At 64.7% G+C, this 20,684-nt stretch overlaps 1 protein-coding gene across 1 annotated transcript; it reads right to left on the bottom strand.

Moving 5' to 3' along the window:
- Positions 1-1,273: 1,273 nt before the first annotated feature.
- Positions 1,274-19,565, bottom strand: LENG8 (leukocyte receptor cluster member 8). Its single transcript, XM_030510763.1, is given in 17 exon segments — positions 1,274-1,694; positions 4,657-4,864; positions 6,675-6,804; positions 6,901-6,969; positions 7,486-7,587; positions 9,161-9,464; positions 11,030-11,170; positions 12,865-13,118; positions 13,121-13,157; positions 15,165-15,341; positions 16,446-16,571; positions 16,574-16,628; positions 17,263-17,533; positions 17,819-17,932; positions 18,021-18,122; positions 19,190-19,349; positions 19,445-19,565. Coding segments are annotated over 17 exon segments (2,451 nt in total). The 5' UTR covers positions 19,483-19,565; the 3' UTR covers positions 1,274-1,531.
- Between the last annotated feature and the right edge of the window lie 1,119 nt (positions 19,566-20,684).

Raw genomic sequence — 20,684 nt, 5'->3', positions numbered from 1 at the left:
GGGCGAGACCACCCCCATACAGGTTGTGCTCCTCCCCCCCTCCCCCCCTTTCCGGCGCCATTGGGACACGATGGGACCAGCCCCTCCCCCCACCAGGCCCCTCCCCCACTCCCTGCCCCTCCCCCCCCCCCCCATCTTCCACCTCTTCCGAAATTCACGTTTATTCTGTCCAAAAAAAGGGGGAATCGGTTAAAAGGGGGGTGGGGGGAGGGGGTGAGGGGAGGGGCCGGTGACAGCGCGGCCCCGGGGGGGGGAGGGGGGGAGGGGCGTGTTTTACCTGCGAAGAGACGTGTTGGGGGTGGGGGAGGGGGTGGGGGGAGGGGGGGGAGGGGCAATAAATTAAATACGAAAAGGAAAAAAGTAACGAAAAACAAAAAAAGAAACGAAAAAACGGGAACTAAAATCGTGACATTTGAGCGTCGCGATCGCGGTCCTGGGGGGGGGAGGGGCTGGTGGGGGGGTGGGGGAGGGGAGGAGGGTCCGTTTCTTCCCCCTCCCCCCCCCTTTTCCCCCTCTGCTTCGTTCTCCGCAGCCGCTGTTCGCTGATTGGCTGGCGGGTGGGTTGCTGAAGGCGCTGATTGGCTGCTGGGTTGGTTGGCGGCTGCTGATTGGCTGCGGCTTGGTGGGGGGAGGGGCGGGCAGGCGGCACCTCGGCAGCAGGAAGAGAGAGTGTCAGTGGGGGAGGGGCGGGAGCGAGCGGCCCCTCCCCCCACCCCCCCGCGCCCCGCCCCCACCCCACACATCGCCCCTCCCCCCCACGCACCCTCCCCTCCCCCCGCCCCCCCACAGAGACCCGGCTCGTTATGGGGCGACCCCCGCCCCTCCCCCCTCCCCCAGTTGGGGGTCACTTGGGGGGCAGCATCCAGCGGGGGGGGGTCGCCTGGTTTCAGTTGTGGGGCAGCGCCCCGCCGTGGGTCAACTTGGAGGTCCGGAAGTGAGGCAGTGCCCAGTTGGGGGGCAGCACCTGCTGTGGGGCAGCACCCAGCTGTGGGTCACTGCCCTGCTGTGGGTCAGCCGTGAGTCGCTTGGGGGGTCTGAAGCAGGGCAGATCCCAGCTGTGGGTCAGCACCCAGCTGTGGGTCACTGGGCAGGGGGGGGCAGCACCTGGCTGTGGGGCAGCAGTGGGGCAGCTCCCAGCTGTAGCTCTGCTGTGAGTCACTTAGGGAGCTGCACCCAGTTGTAGGTCAGCAGTGGGGCAGCTCCCAGCTGTGGGTCACTGCGAGGGGGAGGGCAGCACCCGGCTGTGGGGCAGCAGTGGGGCAGCTCCCAGCTGTGGGTCAGCAGTGGGGCAGCTCCCAGCTGTAGGTCAGCAGTGGGGCAGCACCCTGCTGTGGGTCAGCTCCCACCTGTAGCGAGTCACTTTGGGGGTAGAGGGGGGGGCCAGCACCCAGCTGTGGGTCACTTTGAGGGGGGGGTGCGAAGTGGAGCAGCACCCAGCTGTGGGTCAGCAATGGGGCAGCGCCGTGGGGCAGCGCTGTGGGGCAGCGCTGTGGCTGTGCCGTGGGGCAGCGCCGTGGGGCAGCGCTGTGGGTCAGAAGTGGGGCAGCGCGGGGAGGCTCCGTTTGCAGTCGATGGCGCTGCCGTCGGGGCCGGTGTAGGCGAGCGGCAGCGCCCCCAGGAACCGGCGGCAGCTCTCGGCGGTGTCCAGGGCCAGCGCGGCCCCCACCGCGGCCACCGGCAGCGACGGCCGGAAGCTGAGGAGAGAAGGAGGTCAGGGGGGGCCGAGCCCCACACATGGGGGGCAGAGCCCCAGAGATGTGGAGAGACGCGGCCCCGGGGGGGGGGGGGGGGACCCCAGAGATGTGGCCCCATAGACGGGGGACACAGCCCTATAGATATAGCCCCATAGACGTGGCCCCGTAGATGGGGGGGACAGCCCCACAGATGGAGGATGTGGCCCCTTAGACGGGGGACACAGCCCCATAGACATGGCCCCATAGACAGGGGACAGAGCCCCACAGATGGGGCCCCACAGATGGGGGGCACAGCCCCATAGATGGAGGATGTGGCCCCATAGATGTGGAGAGACACAGCCCCAGAGGGAGGGGATGTACCCCAGAGATGTGGCCCCATAGACGGGGGTCACAGCCCCATAGATGTGGCCCCATAGACAGGGGACACAGCCCCATAGATGGAGCATGTGGCCCCATAGATGTAGACAGACATGGCCCCGGGGTGTGGGGGGGTGTACCCCAGAGATACAGCCCCATAAATGGGGGGCACAGCCCCATAGATATAGGCCCACAGACATGGCCCCACAGACGGGACACAGCCCCATAGATGGAGGATGTGGCCCCATAGATGTGGAGAGACACAGCCCCAGAGGGAAGGGATGTACCCCAGAAATGTGGCCCCATAGACAGGGGGCACAGCCCCATAGATGTGGCTGCATAGATGTGGCCCCATAGACAGGGGGCACAGCCCCATAGATGTGGCTCCATAGATGTGGCCCCATAGACAGGGGACACAGCCCCATAGATGGAGCATGTGGCCCCATAGATGTAGACAAACATGGCCCCAGGGTGGGGGGGGATGTACCCCAGAGATATGGCCCCATAAATGGGGGGCACAGCCCTATAGATATAGCCCCATAGATATAGGCCCATAGATGTGGCCCCACAGACAGGGGACACAGCCCCATAGATGGAGGACGTGGCCCCTTAGATGGGGGACACAGCCCCACAGACATGGCCCCATAGATGGGGGGCACAGCCCCATAGATGGAGGATGTGGCCCCATAGATGTGGATACAGCCCCGTGGGGGGGAGGGCGGGGGGGGGGGGATGCAGCCCCACAGATGGGGGGCACAGGCCTATAGATGTGGACAGACACAGCCCCATAGATGGAGGGGGACACAGCCCCATAGACGGGGAACACAGCTCCAGGGACAGGGGATGTGGCCCCATAGCAGAGGACTCGACCCTATAGATGGGTCGGGGGGACACAGCCCCATAGACCGAGGGCACAGCCCCATGGAGGGGATGGAGCCCCATAGAGAGGGGACAAAGCCATATAGAGGGACATGTGGCCCTATAGAGAGCAGACATGGCCCCATAGCAGAGGATACAGCCTCAATGTGGGGCAGAAACAGGGGCTCAGCCCCCCAACCCCTGCTGTGGGGCAGAAACAGGGGCTCCCATACTCACTATGGGGCAGAGCTGGCATCTCACACCCCCCATGGCCCAAATATGGGGCAGAACTGGGTCTCACACCCCCAATATGGGGCAGAACTGAGGCTCACGCACCCAATGTGGGGCAGAACTGGGTCTCACACACCCAATGTGGGGCAGAACTGGGTCTCACACACCCAATGTGGGGCAGAACTGGGGCTCACACCCCCAATATGGGGCAGAACTGGGTCTCACACCCCACCCCAGCCCTACTATGGGGGTCTCCCATGCACAATGTGGGGCAGAAATAGGGTCTCCCATCCCCTCTATGGGGCAGAAATGGGGCTCACCCCCTGCAGCCCCACTATGGGGGTCTCCCATGCCCACAATGGGGCAGAAATGGGGCTCATCTATCCAATATGGGGCAGACCTGGGGCTCACACCCCCCATGTGGGGCAGAACTGGGACTCATGCACCCAATGTGGGGCAGAACTGGGGCTCACACTCCCCCACCCCCACTATGGGGCAGAAACAGGGACTCCCACCCCCGCTATGGGGCAGAACTCGGTCTCATATATCCAATATGGGGCAGACCTGTGGCTCACACCCCCAATGTGGGGCAGAACTGGGACTCCCACCCCCTCTATGGGGCAGAACCAGTGCCTCCCCCCTGCTATGGGGCAGAAACAATGACTCCCACCCCCTCTATGGGGCAGAACCAGGGCCTCCCACCCTCACTATGGGGCAGAACTGGGTCGCACTCCCCCAATATGGGTCAGAACCAGGGCCTCCTCCCCTCTGTGGGGCAGAACTGGGACTCCCACCCCCTCTATGGGGCAGAAACAGGGACACCCACCCCTCTATGGGGCAGAACCACCTCTGCCCCCACCTCTTCTATGGGGCAGAACTGGGTCTCACCTCCCCACTATGGGTCAGAACCAGGGCCTCCCCCCCTCTATGGGGCAGAACTGGGTCTCACTCCCCCAATATGGGGCAGAACTGGGACTCACTTCCCCAATATGGGGCAGAACCAGGGCCTCCCCCCCTCTATGGGGCAGACCTGGCTGTTCTATATCCAATATGGTGCAGAACCAGGGACTCCCCACCCCGCTATGGGTCAGAACCAGGGCCTCCCCCCTTCTGTGGGGCGGAACTGGGACTCCCACCCCCTCTATGGGGCAAAAGTAGGGACCCCCATCCCCACTATGGGGCAGAACTGGGACTCACACCCCACTATGGGGCAGAACCAGTGCCTCCCCCCTGCTATGGGGCAGAAACAATGACTCCCACCCCCTCTATGGGGCAGAGGCCATGACTCCCACCCCCTCTATGGGTCAGAACCACCTTCCCCCCCTCTATGGGGCAGACCTGGCTCTCATATACCCTCTATGGGTCACAACAACCTCTCCCCTCCTTCCTCCCCCCAACTCACCTCGTTCCTCCGCCGCGTGTCCGGCTCCAGCTCCGTCCCCCCCCCTCACCCCATATCGCCCCCCATCGCCCCACATCGCCCCATATCGCCCCCCACGACCCCCGCCCCACATACGCTCGCAGGAGGGCGCGCAGGGCGCCGCGGCGCTCGCGCTCGGCGAACATGTCGATGAGGCGCGCGGGGCCGGGCGGCAGCGCCCGGTACAGCCGGAAGAAGCGCCGGAAGTTGCCCAGAGCCCAGGAGGAGCGGAGGGAAAGCGCCTGAGCCACGAGCGGGTCCTGGCGCAGCGGCGGCCGCAGCGCGGCCAGCTCCAGCGTCAGCTCTATAGGGCAGAGACGGCGGCTGGGGGGCGGCTGGGGGGCAGCTGTGGGTCACGCTATGGGGCAGGCTGTGGAGCAGCTATGGAGCAGGCTGTGGGTCACACTATGGGGGCTATGGGGCAGGCTGTGGGGCACACTATGGGGCAGCTGTGGGGCAGTCTGTGGGTGACACTATGGGGCAGCTGTGGGGCAGGCTGTGGGGCAGGCTGTGGGTCACGCTATGGGGGCTATGGGGCAGGCTGTGGGGCAGGCTGTGGGTCACGCTATGGGGCAGGCTGTGGGGCAGGCTGTGGGGCAGGCTGTGGGGCAGGCTGTGGGTCACGCTATGGGGCAGCTATGGGGCAGCTGTGGGGCTCACCTCCCGAGTTGCGGGTGAACATGCAGTACAGGATGTGGGGGCTGTGGGGCAGGCTGTAGGTCACACTATGGGGCAGCTGCGGGGCAGGCTGTGGGTCACGCTATGGGGCAGCTGTGGGTCGCACTATGGGGGCTGTGGGGCAGGCTGTTGGTCACACTATGGGGGCTGTGGGGCAGCTGTGGGGCAAGCTGTGGGTCACACTATGGGGCAGCTGTGGGTCACACTATGGGGCAGCTGTGGGTCACGCTATGGGGCAGCTGTGGGGCTCACCTCCCGAGTTGCGCGTGAACATGCAGTACAGGATGCGGGGGCTATGGGGACTGTGGGGCAGGCTGTGGGTCACGCTATGGGGCAGCTGTGGGGCTCACCTCCCGAGTTGCAGGTGAACATGCAGTACAGGATGCGGGGGCTATGGGGCAGGCTGTGGGGCAGGCTGTGGGTCACACTATGGGGCAGCTATGGGGCAGCTGTGGGGCTCACCTCCCGAGTTGCGGCTGAACACGCAGTACAGGATGCGGGGGCTATGGGGGCTATGGGGCAGGCTGTGGGGCAGGCTGTGGGTCACGCTATGGGGCAGCTGTGGGGCTCACCTCCCGAGTTGCGGGTGAACATGCAGTACAGGATGCGGGGGCTATGGGGGCTGTGGGTCAGGCTGTGGGGCAGCTATGGGGCTCACCTCCCGAGTTGCAGGTGAACATGCAGTACAGGATGCGGGGGCTATGGGGGCTATGGGGGCTATGGGGGCTATGGGTCAGGCTGTGGGTCACGCTATGGGGGCTATGGGGCAGGCTGTGGGGCAGGCTGTGGGTCACGCTATGGGGGCTATGGGGCAGGCTATGGGGCAGGCTGTGGGGCAGGCTGTGGGTCACGCTATGGGGCAGGCTGTGGGTCACGCTATGGGGCAGCTGTGGGGCTCACCTCCCGAGTTGCAGGTGAACATGCAGTACAGGATGGGGGGGCTATGGGGGCTGTGGGGCAGGCTGTGGGTCACGCTATGGGGCAGCTGTGGGGCTCACCTCCCGAGTTGCGGGTGAACATGCAGTACAGGATGCGGGGGCTATGGGGGCTATGGGGGCTATGGGGGCTATGGGGCAGGCTGTGGGTCAGGCTGTGGGTCACGCTATGGGGGCTATGGGGCAGGCTGTGGGGCAGGCTGTGGGTCACGCTATGGGGCAGCTATGGGGCAGCTATGGGGCAGCTGTGGGGCTCACCTCCCGAGTTGCGGGTGAACATGCAGTACAGGATGGGGGGGCTATGGGGGCTGTGGGGCAGGCTGTGGGTCACGCTATGGGGCAGCTGTGGGGCTCACCTCCCGAGTTGTGGGTGAACATGCAGTACAGGATGGGGGGGCTATGGGGGCTGTGGGGCAGGCTGTGGGGCAGGCTGTGGGTCACGCTGTGGGGCAGGCTGTGGGGCAGCTGTGGGTCACGCTATGGGGCAGCTGTGGGGCTCACCTCCCGAGTTGCGGGTGAACATGCAGTACAGGATGCGATAGGCCGTGAACTCGCCCTGGTTCCCGGGCAGGCTCTCGCTGTAAAGCGCCTTCAGCTGCGTCTGGCACTGGTTGAACTCCTCGTGGTCACCCTATGGGGCAGGGGGTGGGACCCACACCCTCAGTGGGGCAGGGACCGGGACCCTCCGTGGGGCAGGGACATGGGGGGGGGGTCCCCCCAAACCCACCTTCTCCAGCGCAATTCGGGCGTGAGCCTCATAGACCTCAACAGTGAACTCGGTGCGGACGCCCTGGACCTGGGGGGGGCAATGGGGGGGCAATGGGGTGAGACCCCCCCCAGAAGCTCAGGGGGCCCCCCCAAAAGGTTTAACCCCCCCCAAAGTGATGGGGACCCCCTCGAAGGGTCCAGAATCACCCCAAAAGTGATGGAGACCCCCCCAAAAAGGGCCTAGAAGCCCCCCGTGGAGGACCCCCAAAAGGGTCCAGAATCACCCCAAGAGTGATGGAGACCCCCCAAAAGGGGACCAGAACCCCCCAAAGAGTAGTCGAGACCTCCCCACGAGGGCCTAGAAACCCCCCCCCCATGAACAGGGGGACCCCAAAAGGGTCCAGAACCCCCCCAAGAGTGATGGACACCTCCCCAAAAGTGATGGAGACCCCCCCAAAAGGGGCCCAGAACCCCCCCAAGAGTGATGGGGACCCCCCCAAAAGGGGCCCAGAAGCCCCCCAAGAGTGATGGGGACCCCCCCAAAGTGATGGACCCCCCCCAAAAGGGCCCAGCAGCGCCCCCCCGCCCCGGGGGGGGCTCGCACCGTCAGGTCCTGCCGGATGGATTTGAGCTGTTCGCAGGCGAAGGCGTAATCCTGGTGCTGCTGCCAGTGCCCCCGCACCAGCGCCAGCGCCCGCACCAGCACCTGCAACGGCAGCGCGGCAGCTGTGGGGCAGTGCCATGGGGCAGCCTGTGGGGCAGCGCTATGGGGCAGGCTAGGGGGGAGGTTATGGGGCAGCCTACGGGGCAGCGCTATGGGATAGGCTAGGGGACAGGCTATGGGGCAGGCTAGGGGGGAGGCTAGGGGGCAGGGCTATGGGGCAGCCTGTGGGGCAGCCTGTGGGGCAGGCTAGGGGGCAGGCTAAGGGGGAGGTTATGGGGCAGGCTAGGGGGCAGCACTATGGGATAGGCTAGGGGGCAGGCTATGGGGCAGCGCTATGGGATAGGCTAGGGGGCAGGCTATGGGGCAGCGCTATGGGGCAACACTACGTGGCAGGCTATAGGACAGACTATGGGGCAGCGCTATGTGGCAGCCTATGTGGCTGCGCTAGGCAGCAGGCTATGCGGGAGGCTATGGGGCAAGCTATGGGGCACACGTCAGCCGCAGGTACTGCTTGGTTTGAGGTGTCTATAGGTGTCTATATGTGCCTATAGGGTCTCTATGGGGTCACTCACGGGCATGGGGCGCACGGTGGCGGGGTCGGGGGCGCAGGTCAGCCGCAGGTAGCGCTTGCTTTGGGGTCTCTATGGGTCCCTATGGGTCTCTGTGGGTCCCTATGGTATCTATAGGTGTCTATGGGTCCCTATGGTATCTATAGGTGTCTATAGGGTGTGTATGGGGTCACTCACGGGCACGGGGCGCACGGTGGCGGGGTCGGGGGCGCAGGTCAGCTGCAGGTAGCGCTTGCTTTGGGGTGTCTATGGGTCCCTATGGGTCCCTATGGGTCTCTGTGGGTCCCTATGGTATCTATAGGTGTCTATAGGGTCCCCGTGGGGTCACTCACGGGCACGGGGCGCACAGTGGCCGGGTCGGGGGCGCACGTCAGCTGCAGGTAGCGCTTGCTTTGGGGTGTCTATGGGTCCCTATGGGTCCCTATGGTATCTATAGGCGTCTATAGGGTGTGTATGGGGTCACTCATGGGCACGGGGCGCACGGTGGCGGGGTCGGGGGCGCAGGTCAGCCGCAGGTAGCGCTTGCTTTGGGGTCCCTATGGGTCCCTGTGGGTCCCTATGGTATCTATAGGTGTCTATAGGGTCTCTATGGGGTCACTCACGGGCACGGGGCGCATGGTGGCGGGGTCGGGGGCGCACGTCAGTCGCAGGTAGCGCTTGGTTTGGGGTCTCTATGGGTCCCTATGGGTCTCTGTGGGTCCCTATGGTATCTATGGGTCCCTATGGGTCCCTATGGTATCTATAGGTGTCTATAGGGTGTGTATGGGGTCACTCACGGGCACGGGGCGCATGGTGGCCGGGTCGGGGGCGCACGTCAGCTGCAGGTAGCGCTTGCTTTGGGGTGTCTATGGGTCCCTATGGGTCCCTATGGTATCTATAGGCGTCTATAGGGTGTGTATGGGGTCACTCACGGGCACGGGGCGCACGGTGGCGGGGTCGGGGGCGCACGTCAGCTGCAGGTAGCGCTTGCTTTGGGGTGTCTATGGGTCTCTGTGGGTCCCTATGGTATCTATAGGCGTCTATAGGGTGTGTATGGGGTCACTCACGGGCACGGGGCGCACGGTGGCGGGGTCGGGGGCGCACGTCAGCCGCAGGTAGCGCTTGGTGACGTCCTGGCAGGTGCCCAGGATCTGCAGCTGGTTCCAGTCGGGGCCGGGCCCGGGGCCGGGGCCGGGCGCGGGCGGCTCCGCAGCGCCCCCCGGCGGCAGCAGCAGCGGCTGCGCCCGCAGGCGCCGCGCGGGGCCGGGCTGGAACCGCGCCGCCCGCCGCTGCCGCTTCGCCTCCTTCTCCGGCTCCTCCGGCTCCGGCGCCGCCCGGCGGCGAGTGCGGCGCCCGCTGCCCGGCTCCGGCCTGCGGGCACGGAGCGGCAATGGGGGCGGCCGCGGGGCGAGCGGGAATGGGGCGGGAATGGGAGCCCAAGGGATGGGGTCGGGAATGAGATTGGGGCGGGAATGGGATGGGGACGCGAATGGGAGCCCATGGGATGGGGGGCAGGAATAGGAGGGGGGCGGGAATGGGAGCACAAGGGAGGGGGTCAGGAATGGGATGGGGTCAGGAATGGGAGCACATGGGATAGGGGTTGGGAATGGGAGCACATGGGAGGGGGTTGGGAATGGGAGGGGGTCAGGAATGGGAGAACATGGGAGGGGGTTGGGAATGGCAGGGGATTGGGAATGGGAGCACATGGGATGGGGTCGGGAATGGGAGAACATGGGAGGGGGTTGGGAATGGGATGGGGTTGGAAATGGGAGGGGGTCAGGAGTGGGAGCACAAGGGATGCAGTTGGGAATGGGATGGGGTCGGGAATGGGAGGGAGTTAGGAATGGGACCCCAAGGGATAGGGTTGGGAATGGGAAGGGGGGCAGGAATAGGATGGGGTCGGGAATGGGAGGGGTCAGGAATGGGAGCACATGGGATGGGGTCAGGAGCAGGATGGGGTCAGGAGCGGGATGGGGCCGGGACTGGGGTGGGGTCGGGAATGGGATAGGGTTGGGAATGGCAGCACATGGGATGGGGTCAGGAATGGGAGGGGGTCAGGAACGGGATGGGGTCGGGAATGCAATGGAGTCAGGAATGGGGTTGGGAATGGGATGGGTCAGGAATGGGATGGGGTTGGGAATGCGATGGGGTCAGGAATGCGATGGGGTCGGGATGGGAGGGGTCAGGAATGGGAGCACATGGGATAGGGGTTGGGAATGGGATGGGGTTGGGATGGGATGGCATCGGGAATGGGATGGGTCAGGAATGGGAGCACATGGGATAGGGGTTGGGAATGGGATGGGGTTGGGATGGGATGGCGTCGGGAATGGGAGCACATGGGAGGGGGTCGGGAATGGGATGGGGTCGGGAATGGGAGGTAGTTAGGAATGGGACCCCAAGGGATAGGGTTGGGAATGGGAAGGGGAGCAGGAATAGGATGGGGTCGGGAATGGGAGCACATGGGATGGGGTCAGGAGCGGGATGGGGTCAGGAGTGGGGTGGGGTCGGGAATGGGATGGAGTCAGGAATGGGAGGGGGTCAGGAATGGAAGCACATGGGATTGGGTTGGGAATCACATGGGAGGGGGTCAGGAATGGGATGGGGTTGGGAATGGGAGCCCAAGGGATGGGGTTGGGAATGGGATGGGGTTGGGAATGCAATGGGGTCAGGAATGGGGTCAGGAATGTGGTCGGGAATAGGATGGAGTTGGGAATGGGAGGGGGGCGGGATGGGAGGGGTCAGGAATGGGAGGGGGTTGGGATGGGGTTGGGAACGGGAGCACATGGGATGGGGCCAGGAATGGGAGCCCAAGGGATGGGGGGGTCAGAGACCAGGACCCAGCCCCACATCCCACGGGACAGGGGTGGGATCAGGGGTCAGAGACGGGGATCCCGCCCCACGTCCCCCGGGATCGGGACGGGATGAGGGGTCGGTACCTCTTGCCTCTCTGCACCCGCAGGCGGCCGCCGCGCTCCACCGGCCCCCCCCGGCCCCCGCGGCTCTTGGGGGGCCCCCGGCGGCTCCCGGGGCGCCCCTCGGGGCCCGATCCTGAGCTCTCCGAGTCCGAGTGGGAATCGCTGCGGAGGGGGGGGCGGAAAAGAGGGGTTAAAGGGTGGGAAGGGCACGGGAAGGGTTCGGGGGGGCTATGAGGGGGTTTGGGGGGGTTTTGGGGGGGGGGTTAATGGGGGGGCTTGAGGGTCATGGAGGAGTTTAGGGGGAGGTTTGGGGGTGTTTTAGGGCAGTTTTGGGGTGTTTCCGAGTGGTTTTGGGGTGATTTGGGGTGTTGGCAGGGGAGTTTGGGGGTGTTGGGGATATTTAGGGGTAGTTTTGGGGTGTTTGGGGCCTGTTTCAGGTTGGGTTTGGGGTATTTCAGGGCGTTTTGGGCACGTTTTAGGGTGGGTTTGGGGCGTTTGGAGCTGGTTTCGGGGTGTTTCAGGGTGGTTTGGGGGTCTTCTGGGGTGTTTTGGGGTGTTTCAGGGTTGTTTGGGTTGTTTCAGGCTGGTTTTGACTGTTTCAAGGTAGTTTCAGGCTGTTTCCCAGGTGTTTCAGGTTGGTTTTGGGCTGTTTTGTGGTGGTTTCGGGCTGTTTCAGGCTGTTCTGGGCTGTTTCAGGTTGTTTTGGGGCTGTTTCAGGCTGTTTTGGGGTGTTTCAGGTTGGTTTTGGGCTGTTTCGGGACTCTTTCTGGGGTGGTTTGGGGCTGTTTCAGGCTGTTTTCAGGGTGTTTTGGGCTGTTTTCGGGGTGTTTCAGGGTGTTTTGGGCTGGTTTGGGGCTGTTTCAGCCTGTTTTCAGGGTGTTTCGGGGCTGTTTTGGGGGTGTTTCAGGCTGTTTCAGGATAGTTTTGGGGTGTTTCAGGCTGTTTGGGGCTGTTTCGGGGTGTTTCAGGTTGATTTCACGCTGTTTTGGGCTGGTGTGGGGGTGTTTTGGGCTGTTCCAGGGTAGCTTCAGGGCTGTTTCAGGCTATTTCAGGGTGGTTTTGGGCTGGTCTGGGGCTGGTTTTGGGGTGTTTCAGGCTGGTTTGGGGTGTTTGGGGCTGTTTTGGGGTGTTTCAGGTTGGTTTTGTGGTGTTTTGGGCTGTTTCGGGGTAGTTTCAGGGTGTTTGGGGCTGTTTTCAGGCTGTTTCAGCCTGTTTTCAGGGTGTTTTGGGCTGTTTCGGGGTGTTTGGGGCTGGTTTCGGGGTGTTTGGGGCTGTTTTGGGGTGTTTCAGGTTGGTTTTGGGGTGTTTTGGGCTGTTTCGGGGTGTTTGGGGCTGTTTTGGGGTGTTTCAGGTTGGTTTTGGGCTGTTTCGGGGTGTTTGGGGCTGTTTTGGGGTGTTTCAGGTTGGTTTTGGGGTGTTTTGGGCTGTTTCGGGGTAGTTTCAGGGTGTTTGGGGCTGTTTTCAGGCTGTTTCGGGCTGTTTCAGCCTGTTTTCGGGGTGTTTGGGGCTGTTTTGGGGGTGTTTGGGGCTGTTTTCGGGCTGTTTCGGGCTGGTTTTGGGCTGTTTCAGCCTGTTTTCAGGGTGTTTTGGGCTGTTTTGGGGCTGTTTGGGGCTGTTTTGGGGGTGTTTGGGGCTGTTTCGGGCTGGTTTTGGGCTGTTTCAGCCTGTTTTCAGGGTGTTTTGGGCTGTTTTGGGGCTGTTTCGGGCTGTTTGGGGCTGTTTTGGGGGTGTTTGGGGCTGTTTCGGGCTGGTTTTGGGCTGTTTCAGCCTGTTTTCAGGGTGTTTTGGGCTGTTTTGGGGCTGTTTCGGGCTGTTTGGGGCTGTTTGGGGTGTTGCGGGGCGCCGCGGGTGCCCACCTGCGTCGGAAGCGGCGCGCGGGGGAGCGGGAGGAGGAGCGGGAGCGGGAGCGGGAGGCGCCGCTGGACGAGGAGCTGTTCTCCTTCATGAACACGTTCCTGTTGCCAAACTTGGTGCCGAAGGCGTTCCCGCGGGAGCGGCCGGCGCCGGCGCCGCCGCGGTGGGGGGGGGGCCCCCCCAAAGGGCCCCCCCCCGGCCCGAGGGGGGGGCTGGGACCCCCCCGAGCCTCCAGGCGGGGCCCAGCGGGGGGGGCGGCTTCTTGGGGCTGCCGGAGGCGGCGTCGCGGGAGAGGCTGCGGAGACACAGCCCCATGGAGCGTCCCTATGGAGCGTCCCCATGGAGTGTCCCTACGGAGCGTCCCCATGGAGCGTCCCCATGGAGCGTCCCTACGGAGCGTCCCCATGGAGCGTCCCCATGGAGTGTCCCTACGGAGCGTCCCTATGGAGTGTCCCTATGGAGCGTCCCCATGGAGCGTGTCCCTATGGAGCTGGGGCAGATCCCTATGGAGTGTCCCTCCAAATCTGGGCCTCACATCCCCACGAATCTGGGGTACGAGATCCCCACGGAGCATCCCCGTGGAGCTGGGGGCACATCCCTATGGAGCATCCCCATGGAGCACCCCTATGGAGCTTCCCTATGGATCTGGGGGCATATCCCTATGCAGCATCCCTATGGGTCTGGGGGCACATCCCTATGGAGCATCTCCATGGAGTTGGGGTGTCACATCCCTATGGATATGGGGGCACATGCCTATGGAGCATCCCCATGGATCTGGGGGCACATCCCTATGGAGCATCCCTATGGATCTGGGGGCACATCCCTATGGAGTGTCCCCATAGAGCTGGGGTGTCACATCCTTATGCATCATCCCTATGGAGCATCCCTATGGAGCTGGGGGCACATCCCTATGGAGCATCCCCATGGATCTGGGGGCACATCCCTATGGAGTGTCCCCATAGAGCTGGGGTGTCACATCCTTATGCATCATCCCTATGGAGCATCCCTATGGAGCTGGGGGCACATCCCTATGGAGCATCCCTATGGATCTGGGGGCACATCCCTATGGAGTGTCCCCATAGAGCTGGGGTGTCACATCCTTATGCATCATCCCTATGGAGCATCCCTATGGAGCTGAGGGCACATCCCTATGGAGCATCCCCATGGATCTGGGGGCACATCCCCATGGAGCATCCCTATGGATCTGGGGGCACATCCCTATGGAGTGTCCCCATAGAGCTCGGGTGTCACATCCTTATGCATCACCCCTATGGAGCATCCCTATGGAGCTGGGGGCACATCCCCATAGAGCATCCAAAATGGAGCATCCCTATGGAGCTGGGGTGTCAGATCCCTATGGAGCATCCCCATGGATCTGGGGCTCACATCCCTATGGAGCATCCCCATGGATCTGGGGCTCTCATCCCCATGAAGCATCCCCATGGATCTGGGCTATCAAATTCCTATGGAGCATCCCTATGGATCTTGGGGCACATCCCCATGGAGCATCTCCATGGAGCTGGGGTGTCACATCCCCATGGAGCATCCCTACAGAGCTGGGGGCACATCCCTATGGAGCATCCCCATGGAGCATCCCTATGGAGTTGGGGTGTCACATCCCTATGGATATGGGGGTACCTGTCTATGGAGCATCCCCATGGATCTGGGGGCACATCCACATGGAGCATCCCTATGGAGCTTCCCTATGGATCTGGGGGCACATCCCTATGGAGCATCCCTATGGAGCATCCCCATGGATCTGGGGGCACATCCCTATGGAGCATCCTCATGGAGCATCCCTATGGATCTGGGGTATCAGATCCCCATGGAACATCCCCATGGAGCTGGGAGGACATCCCTATGGATCATCCCTATGGATCTGGGGGCACATCCCCATGGAGCATCCCCATGGAGCTGAAGGCACATCCTTATGGAGCATCCCCATGGATCTGGGGTGTCACATCCCTATGGAGCATCCCCATGGAGCTTCCCTATGGATCTGGGGGCACATCCCCATGGAGCATCCCCATGGAGCTGAAGGCACATCCTTATGGAGCATCCCCATGGATCTGGGGTGTCACATCCCCATGGAGCACCCCCATGGAGCTTCCCTATGGATCTGGGAGCACATCCCCATGGAGCATCTCTATAGATCTGGGGTATCAGATCCCTACGGAGCATCCCCATGGATCTGGGAGCACACCCCCATGGATCCCGGCAGCGGCTCCGCTCTCCCGGTCCCCCCCAGCCTCGGGGGGGCTCTGTGTGTGTGTGTGTGTGCCCCCCGGCGCCCCCGGCTCACCCGGGCAGCGGCTCGCGGCTCCAGTCGATGGTGAAGGCGGAGCCGTCCTGCAGCCGCGCCTGCAGCACCTCCTTGAGCAGCTTCTCGGTGCGGTCCTTGTCCTCCTCGGACTCGCAGGCGGTGAAGCAGCGCTGCACGTACTCCTTCATGTCCTGCGGCCAGTCCTCGGGCTTCCCGCTGCCAACGCCGCCGCTCAGGCAACGCCGCGGGGGGCGAGGGGCCGGGGGGGCACGGGGCCGGGGGGGGCACGGGGCCGCGGGGGGGCACTGGGCCGCGGGGGGGGCACGGGGCCGCAGGGGGCGAGGGGCCGCGGGGGGGCACGGGGCTGGGGGGGGGGGCACGGGGCCGCGGGGGGGGGGGGCCCGGGGCCGGGGGGGGGCACGGAGCCGCGGGGGGGGGCAAGGCGCCGCGGGGGGGCACGGGGGGGCGAGGGGCCTTCCCCAGGGGGGTTCGGAGGGGAGGGGTATGCAGGGAGCATCGCTATGGGGAGGGGGAATGCTGGGGGGGATTTGGGGGGTGGGAGGGAGGTGGGGTGTCTATAGGGGGGATCTGGGGGTCTCTGGGGGTCTCTATAGGGCAGATGTGGGGGTCTCTGGGGGGATCTGGGGGTGTCTATAGGGCAGATGTGGGGGTTTCTGGGGGGATCTGGGGGTCTCTGGGGGGGGATCTGGGGTCTCTATAGGGCGGATCTGAGGGTCTATGGGGGGGATCTGGGGGTGTCTATAGGGTGGATCTGGGGGTCTCAGTGGGGGGAGCTGGGGGTGTCTATAGGGCAGATCTGAGGGTCTATGGGGGGATCTGAGGGTTTATGGGGGTCTCTATAGGGCAGATGTGGGGGTTTCTGGGGGGGAAGCCAGGGGTCTCTATAGGGGAGATCTGGGGGTCTCTATAGGGCAGATGTGGGGGTTTCTGGGGGGATCTGGGGGTCTATGGGGGGGATCTGGGGGTGTCTACAGGGTGGATCTGAGGGTGTCTGTAGGGCGGATCTGAGGGTCTATGGGGGGGATCTGGGGTGTCTATAGAGGAAAATCCAGGGGTCTCTATAGGGCACATCTGGGGGTCTCTGGGAAGGATCTGGGGGTCTCTATGGGGGGATCTGAAGGTCTGTGGGAGGGGATCTGGGGGTCTCTATGGGGGGATCTGGGGGTCTATGGGGGGGAATCCAGGGTCTCTATAGGCCTATGGGTGGGGGATCTGGGGGTCTCTGGGGGTCTCTATAGGGCGGATTGAGGGTCTCGGGGGGGGTCTCTGGGGGGTGCCTCCGTCCCCCCCCGCACTCACCCGTGTCCATGGTGCTTGTCAGGGCCGGGCTGGGGGGCGAAGGCGGCTGCGGGGGGGGGCGGGGGGGGCCCCGCGCTGCTGCTGCTGCTGCTGCTGCTCGGGGGGGGGGCGCGAACCCGGAGCCGCTCAGCACAAACGGGCGCTTCGGGAGCTGGAACTTGAGCCCCCCCGAGCCCGGGGCCTCTGGGGGGGGGGGACATGGGTCAGCGGGGGCAATGGGGGTCTGGGGGGGGCATGGGGGGGATAAAGGGGGCCTGGGGGGGAGGATGGGGGGGGACAAGGGGGCAAAAAGTGGGTCTGGGGGGGGCATGGGGGGGATAAAGGGGGTCTGGGGGGGGGCATGGGGGGGATAAAGGGGGCAAAAAGGGGGTCTGGGAGGGGAATGGGGGGGAAAAGGGAGTCTGGGGGGGGGGGAACGGGGGGGGAAAGGGGGGAAAAAGGGGGTCTGGGGGGGGGGCAAAAAGGCGGTCCACGGGGGGAATAGGGGGGAAAAGGGGGTCTGGGAGTGGGGAATAAGGAGGGAAAAGGGGGTTTGGGGGGGGTAATGGGGGGGAAAGGGGGTCGGGGGGGAAAAGTGGGTCTAGGGGGGGAATAGGGGGGGGAAAAGGGGGGAAGAAGGGGGTCTGGGGGGGGCAAAAAGGGGGTCTAGGGGGGGAAAAGGGGAGAAAAGGAGGTCGAGGGGGGGATAAGGAGGGAAAAGGGAGTCTGGGGGGGGAATGGGGAGGGAAAAGGGGGTCGGGGGGGGGAATAGGGAGGGAAAACGGGGTCCAGGGGGCGATGCTGGGGTGTCCCCCCCCCCGTTTCGGGGGTCTCTTACGCTTCATGCGGCTCCAGAGCTGCCCCTTCTTGCCCTTGGGGCCGGGCCCGTCGCTGCTGTAGCCGTGGGGGGGGTACGGGGGGGGCACAGCGGCCGCTTGGGGGGTCCCCGAGCCCCCCCCCGCTCCCCCCCCCGCGGGAGCAGCCGCTGCCCCCCCCCCCATGGGGAGGGTGCTGTGGGGCGGGGGGGGCTGCGGGGGGGGGTTGGGGGGCAGCTGGGGCTGGGGGCTGCCGTAGGGGGGGGCTTCGTCCAGCCCTGGCACTGGCGGCTGCTGGGGGGGGACAAAGAGCAGTTAAGGGGGGGACCCCCATAATGCAACATGTGGGCCCCCCCCCCCATAATGCAATGGGTGGGGGTCTCCCTCCCATAATGCGACATGTGGGTCCCCCCCCATAATGTGACATGTGAGGGTCACCCCCATAATGTGACATGTGGGTCCCCCCCCGTAACGCAACGTGTGGGCCCCCCCCCCCATAATGCGACTTGGGGGTCCCCCCCCATAATGCAATGGGTGGGGGTCCCCCCCCATAATGCAACATGTGGGTCCCCCCCTCACCTGGCCGAGGCCGCTCTGCTGGGGGGGCTGTTGGGGGGCAGCAGCGTAGCCCCCCCCCGCCCCATAGGTCGCTGTTGTTGGTGTTGTTGTTGCCCCATAACCCGAGTAAACGCCCTGCAATGAAACCCCCCCTCAGTGCCTGCGCCCCACAAGTGCCCCCCCCACCCCCCCCATAGCCCTGCCCCACACTTGGGGGTCTCACCATGGGGTAGTAGTAGCCGTAGGGGTAGTAGCTGCCATAGGGCTGGTACCACTGGTAGTAGGGGGGCTGCTGCAGGTTGGGGTCCCCCTGTGACGAGGAGTACTGGGGGGGGGGGGGGGCAAAGGAGGGGGGCAGTTGGGGGGCACCCCATAACCACAGACACCCCCCCCAGAGCACCCTGTGCCCCCCAGGAGCACACGGGGACCCACAGCAGCCCCTCAGGAGCCTTTGGGAGCCCATAGACGCCCACAGCGCCCCCAAGACCCTCCTCAGCCCCATCAGGACCCATCCAGACCGCTCTGGGCCCCCATAGACCCATGAGGACCCTCCTCAGCCCCATTAGGACCCCCCAGGACCCTTCTGGGCCCCCACAGACCCCCCCAGGACCCATCGGGACCCTCCTCAGCCCTATTAGGACCCCCCCCGGACCCTCCTCAACCCCCCAGGACCCATTAGGACCCCTCTGGACCCTCTTCAGCCCCATCAGGACCCCCACAGATGCCGACAGCCCCCCTCAGGACCCTCCTCAGCCCCATTAGGACTCCCCAGGACCCTCCTCAGCCCCCCCAGGACCCTCCTCAGCCCAATCAGGACCCACCAGAACCCCTCTGAGCCCCCATAGACCCCACCAGGACCCTCCTCAGCCCCTTTAGGTCCCATCTGGACCCTCCTCAGCCCCTTTAGGTCCCACCCGGGCCCTCCTCAGCCCCCTTAGGTCCCACCCGGGCCCTGCTCAGCCCCATTAGGACCCATCCGGACCCTCCTCAGCCCCATCAGGACTCCTCTGGGCCCCCATAGACCCTCCCAGGCCTCATCTGGACCCTCCTCAGCCTGGCTAAGATCCCCATAAACCCCCATAGCCCCCCTCAGGACCCTCCTCAGCCCCATTTGGACCCCCCAGGACCCTCCTCAGCCCCATTAAGGCCCCCACAGCCCCCCTCAGGACCTTCCTCAGCCCCATTAGGACCCATCAGGACCCCTCTGGGCCCCCACAGACCCTCCCAGGACCCATCCGGACCCTCCTCAGCCCCATTAGGACGCCCCAGGACCCTACTCAGCCCAACTAGGACCCCTCTGGGCCCCCACAGACCCCCCCAGGACCCTCCCCAGCCCCATTAGGACCCATCCTGCCTCCCATAGCCCCCCATACCCGCCCGCCCCGCTCTCACCTGCGCTCCTCCTCCCGCCGTTCCCTTCCCTCCCGCAGCCGCCGCTTTGCTGATGCTGGCGAGCGCCTGTCGCGCCTTCTCCCACTCGGGGTTCTCATGGGCCGGCGGCTCCAGAGCTCCCTCCCGGGCCCCGCCGCTGCCCAACGCGTACTGCCCGGCCCTGCAGGCAGCGCGCACAACCCGCAGGGGTCGGTCGCGGTGCTCCGGGTCCCCGTTGGGGTCGTGCCCGTTCCTTCCCCCGGGCCCCGCACTCACCACTCGGGCCCCCGCTGGTCCCCGATGTTGGCGGCCATCGGCGGGGCCCGGCCCCGGCGCGGCAATGGCGGAGCCCAAGATGGCGGCGCCGCCTCAGGGAGAGCTTCCTCCTTCTTCTTCCCTCCCCGGCGGCTTCACTTCCGGCGGCGCTGAGGGAAGGGCCAATGGGAGGGCGGGGAGGGAGGGAACGGGCGGGGCTAAAGGGGGAGGGGAGGAGGGGCTTTGGGCGGTGCTGGCCAATAGGGGAGAGGGGCGCGGGGGGTGGTGGCCAATGGGGAGGCAGGGATTGGGGGGGGGGGGACGGTGGTCGGGAAGGGTCAAGGCGCTGTTAAAGCGCAACGGGGGGGGGAGAATGGCGGGGGCTCAGTGCCCCATAGCAGAGGGTCAGTGCCCTATAGGAGGGAGTCACTGCCCCATAGGAGGGTCAGTGCCCCATAGAAGAGGGTCACTGCCCCATAGCAGAGGGTCACTGCCCCATAGCAGGGAGTATAGCAGGGAGTCAGTGCCCTATAGGGGGGGGTCACTGCCTCATAGCAGAGGGTCAGTGCCCCATAGGAAGGGGCTCAATGTCCCAGAAGTGGGGTATCAATGCCCCATAATGGAGGGGTTCATTGCCCCATAACTTGGGGGGTCAGTGCCCCATAACTGGGAGTATCGACACCCCATAACTGAGGGGTTGTGCCCCCATAACTGAGGAGTCAATGCCCCATGAAGGGGTTCAATACCCCATAGCAGGGGGGCTCAGTGCCCCCATAATTGAGGGAATCAGTACCCCATAACTGGGGCGTCACTGCCCCATAAGTGGGAGTCTGTACCCCATAACTCAGGGGTTGGTGCCCCATAACTTGGGGGTCTGTACGCCATAACTGGGGGTCACTGCCCAACAAGTGGGGGGAGCCCTTTCCCCATAAGTGGGGGTCTGTACCCCGTAACTGGGGCTCAGTGCCCCATAACCCCATAACTGGGGGTCACTGCCCCATAACCCCATAACTGGAGGTCATTGCCCCATAACCCCATAAGTGGGGGGTCACCACCCCATAACCCCCTCAGTGGAGGTCACTGCCCCATCACCCCATCAGTGGGAGTCACAGCCCCATAACTGGGACTCAGTGCCCCAGAGCCCCATAAGTGGGGGTCACTGCCCCTTAACCGGAGGTCACTGCCCCATAACCCCATAACTTGGGGGTCACTGCCCCATAACTTGGGGGTCACTGCCCCTCCCCCGCGCCCCAACCGAGCC

Source organism: Strigops habroptila, unplaced genomic scaffold (assembly GCF_004027225.2).
Source record: "Strigops habroptila isolate Jane unplaced genomic scaffold, bStrHab1.2.pri NC_044298.1_ctg1, whole genome shotgun sequence".
NCBI lineage: Eukaryota > Metazoa > Chordata > Aves > Psittaciformes > Psittacidae > Strigops > Strigops habroptila.
Note: the sequence above shows the minus strand (reverse complement) of the source record. Positions and strands in the feature narration are given on the sequence as shown.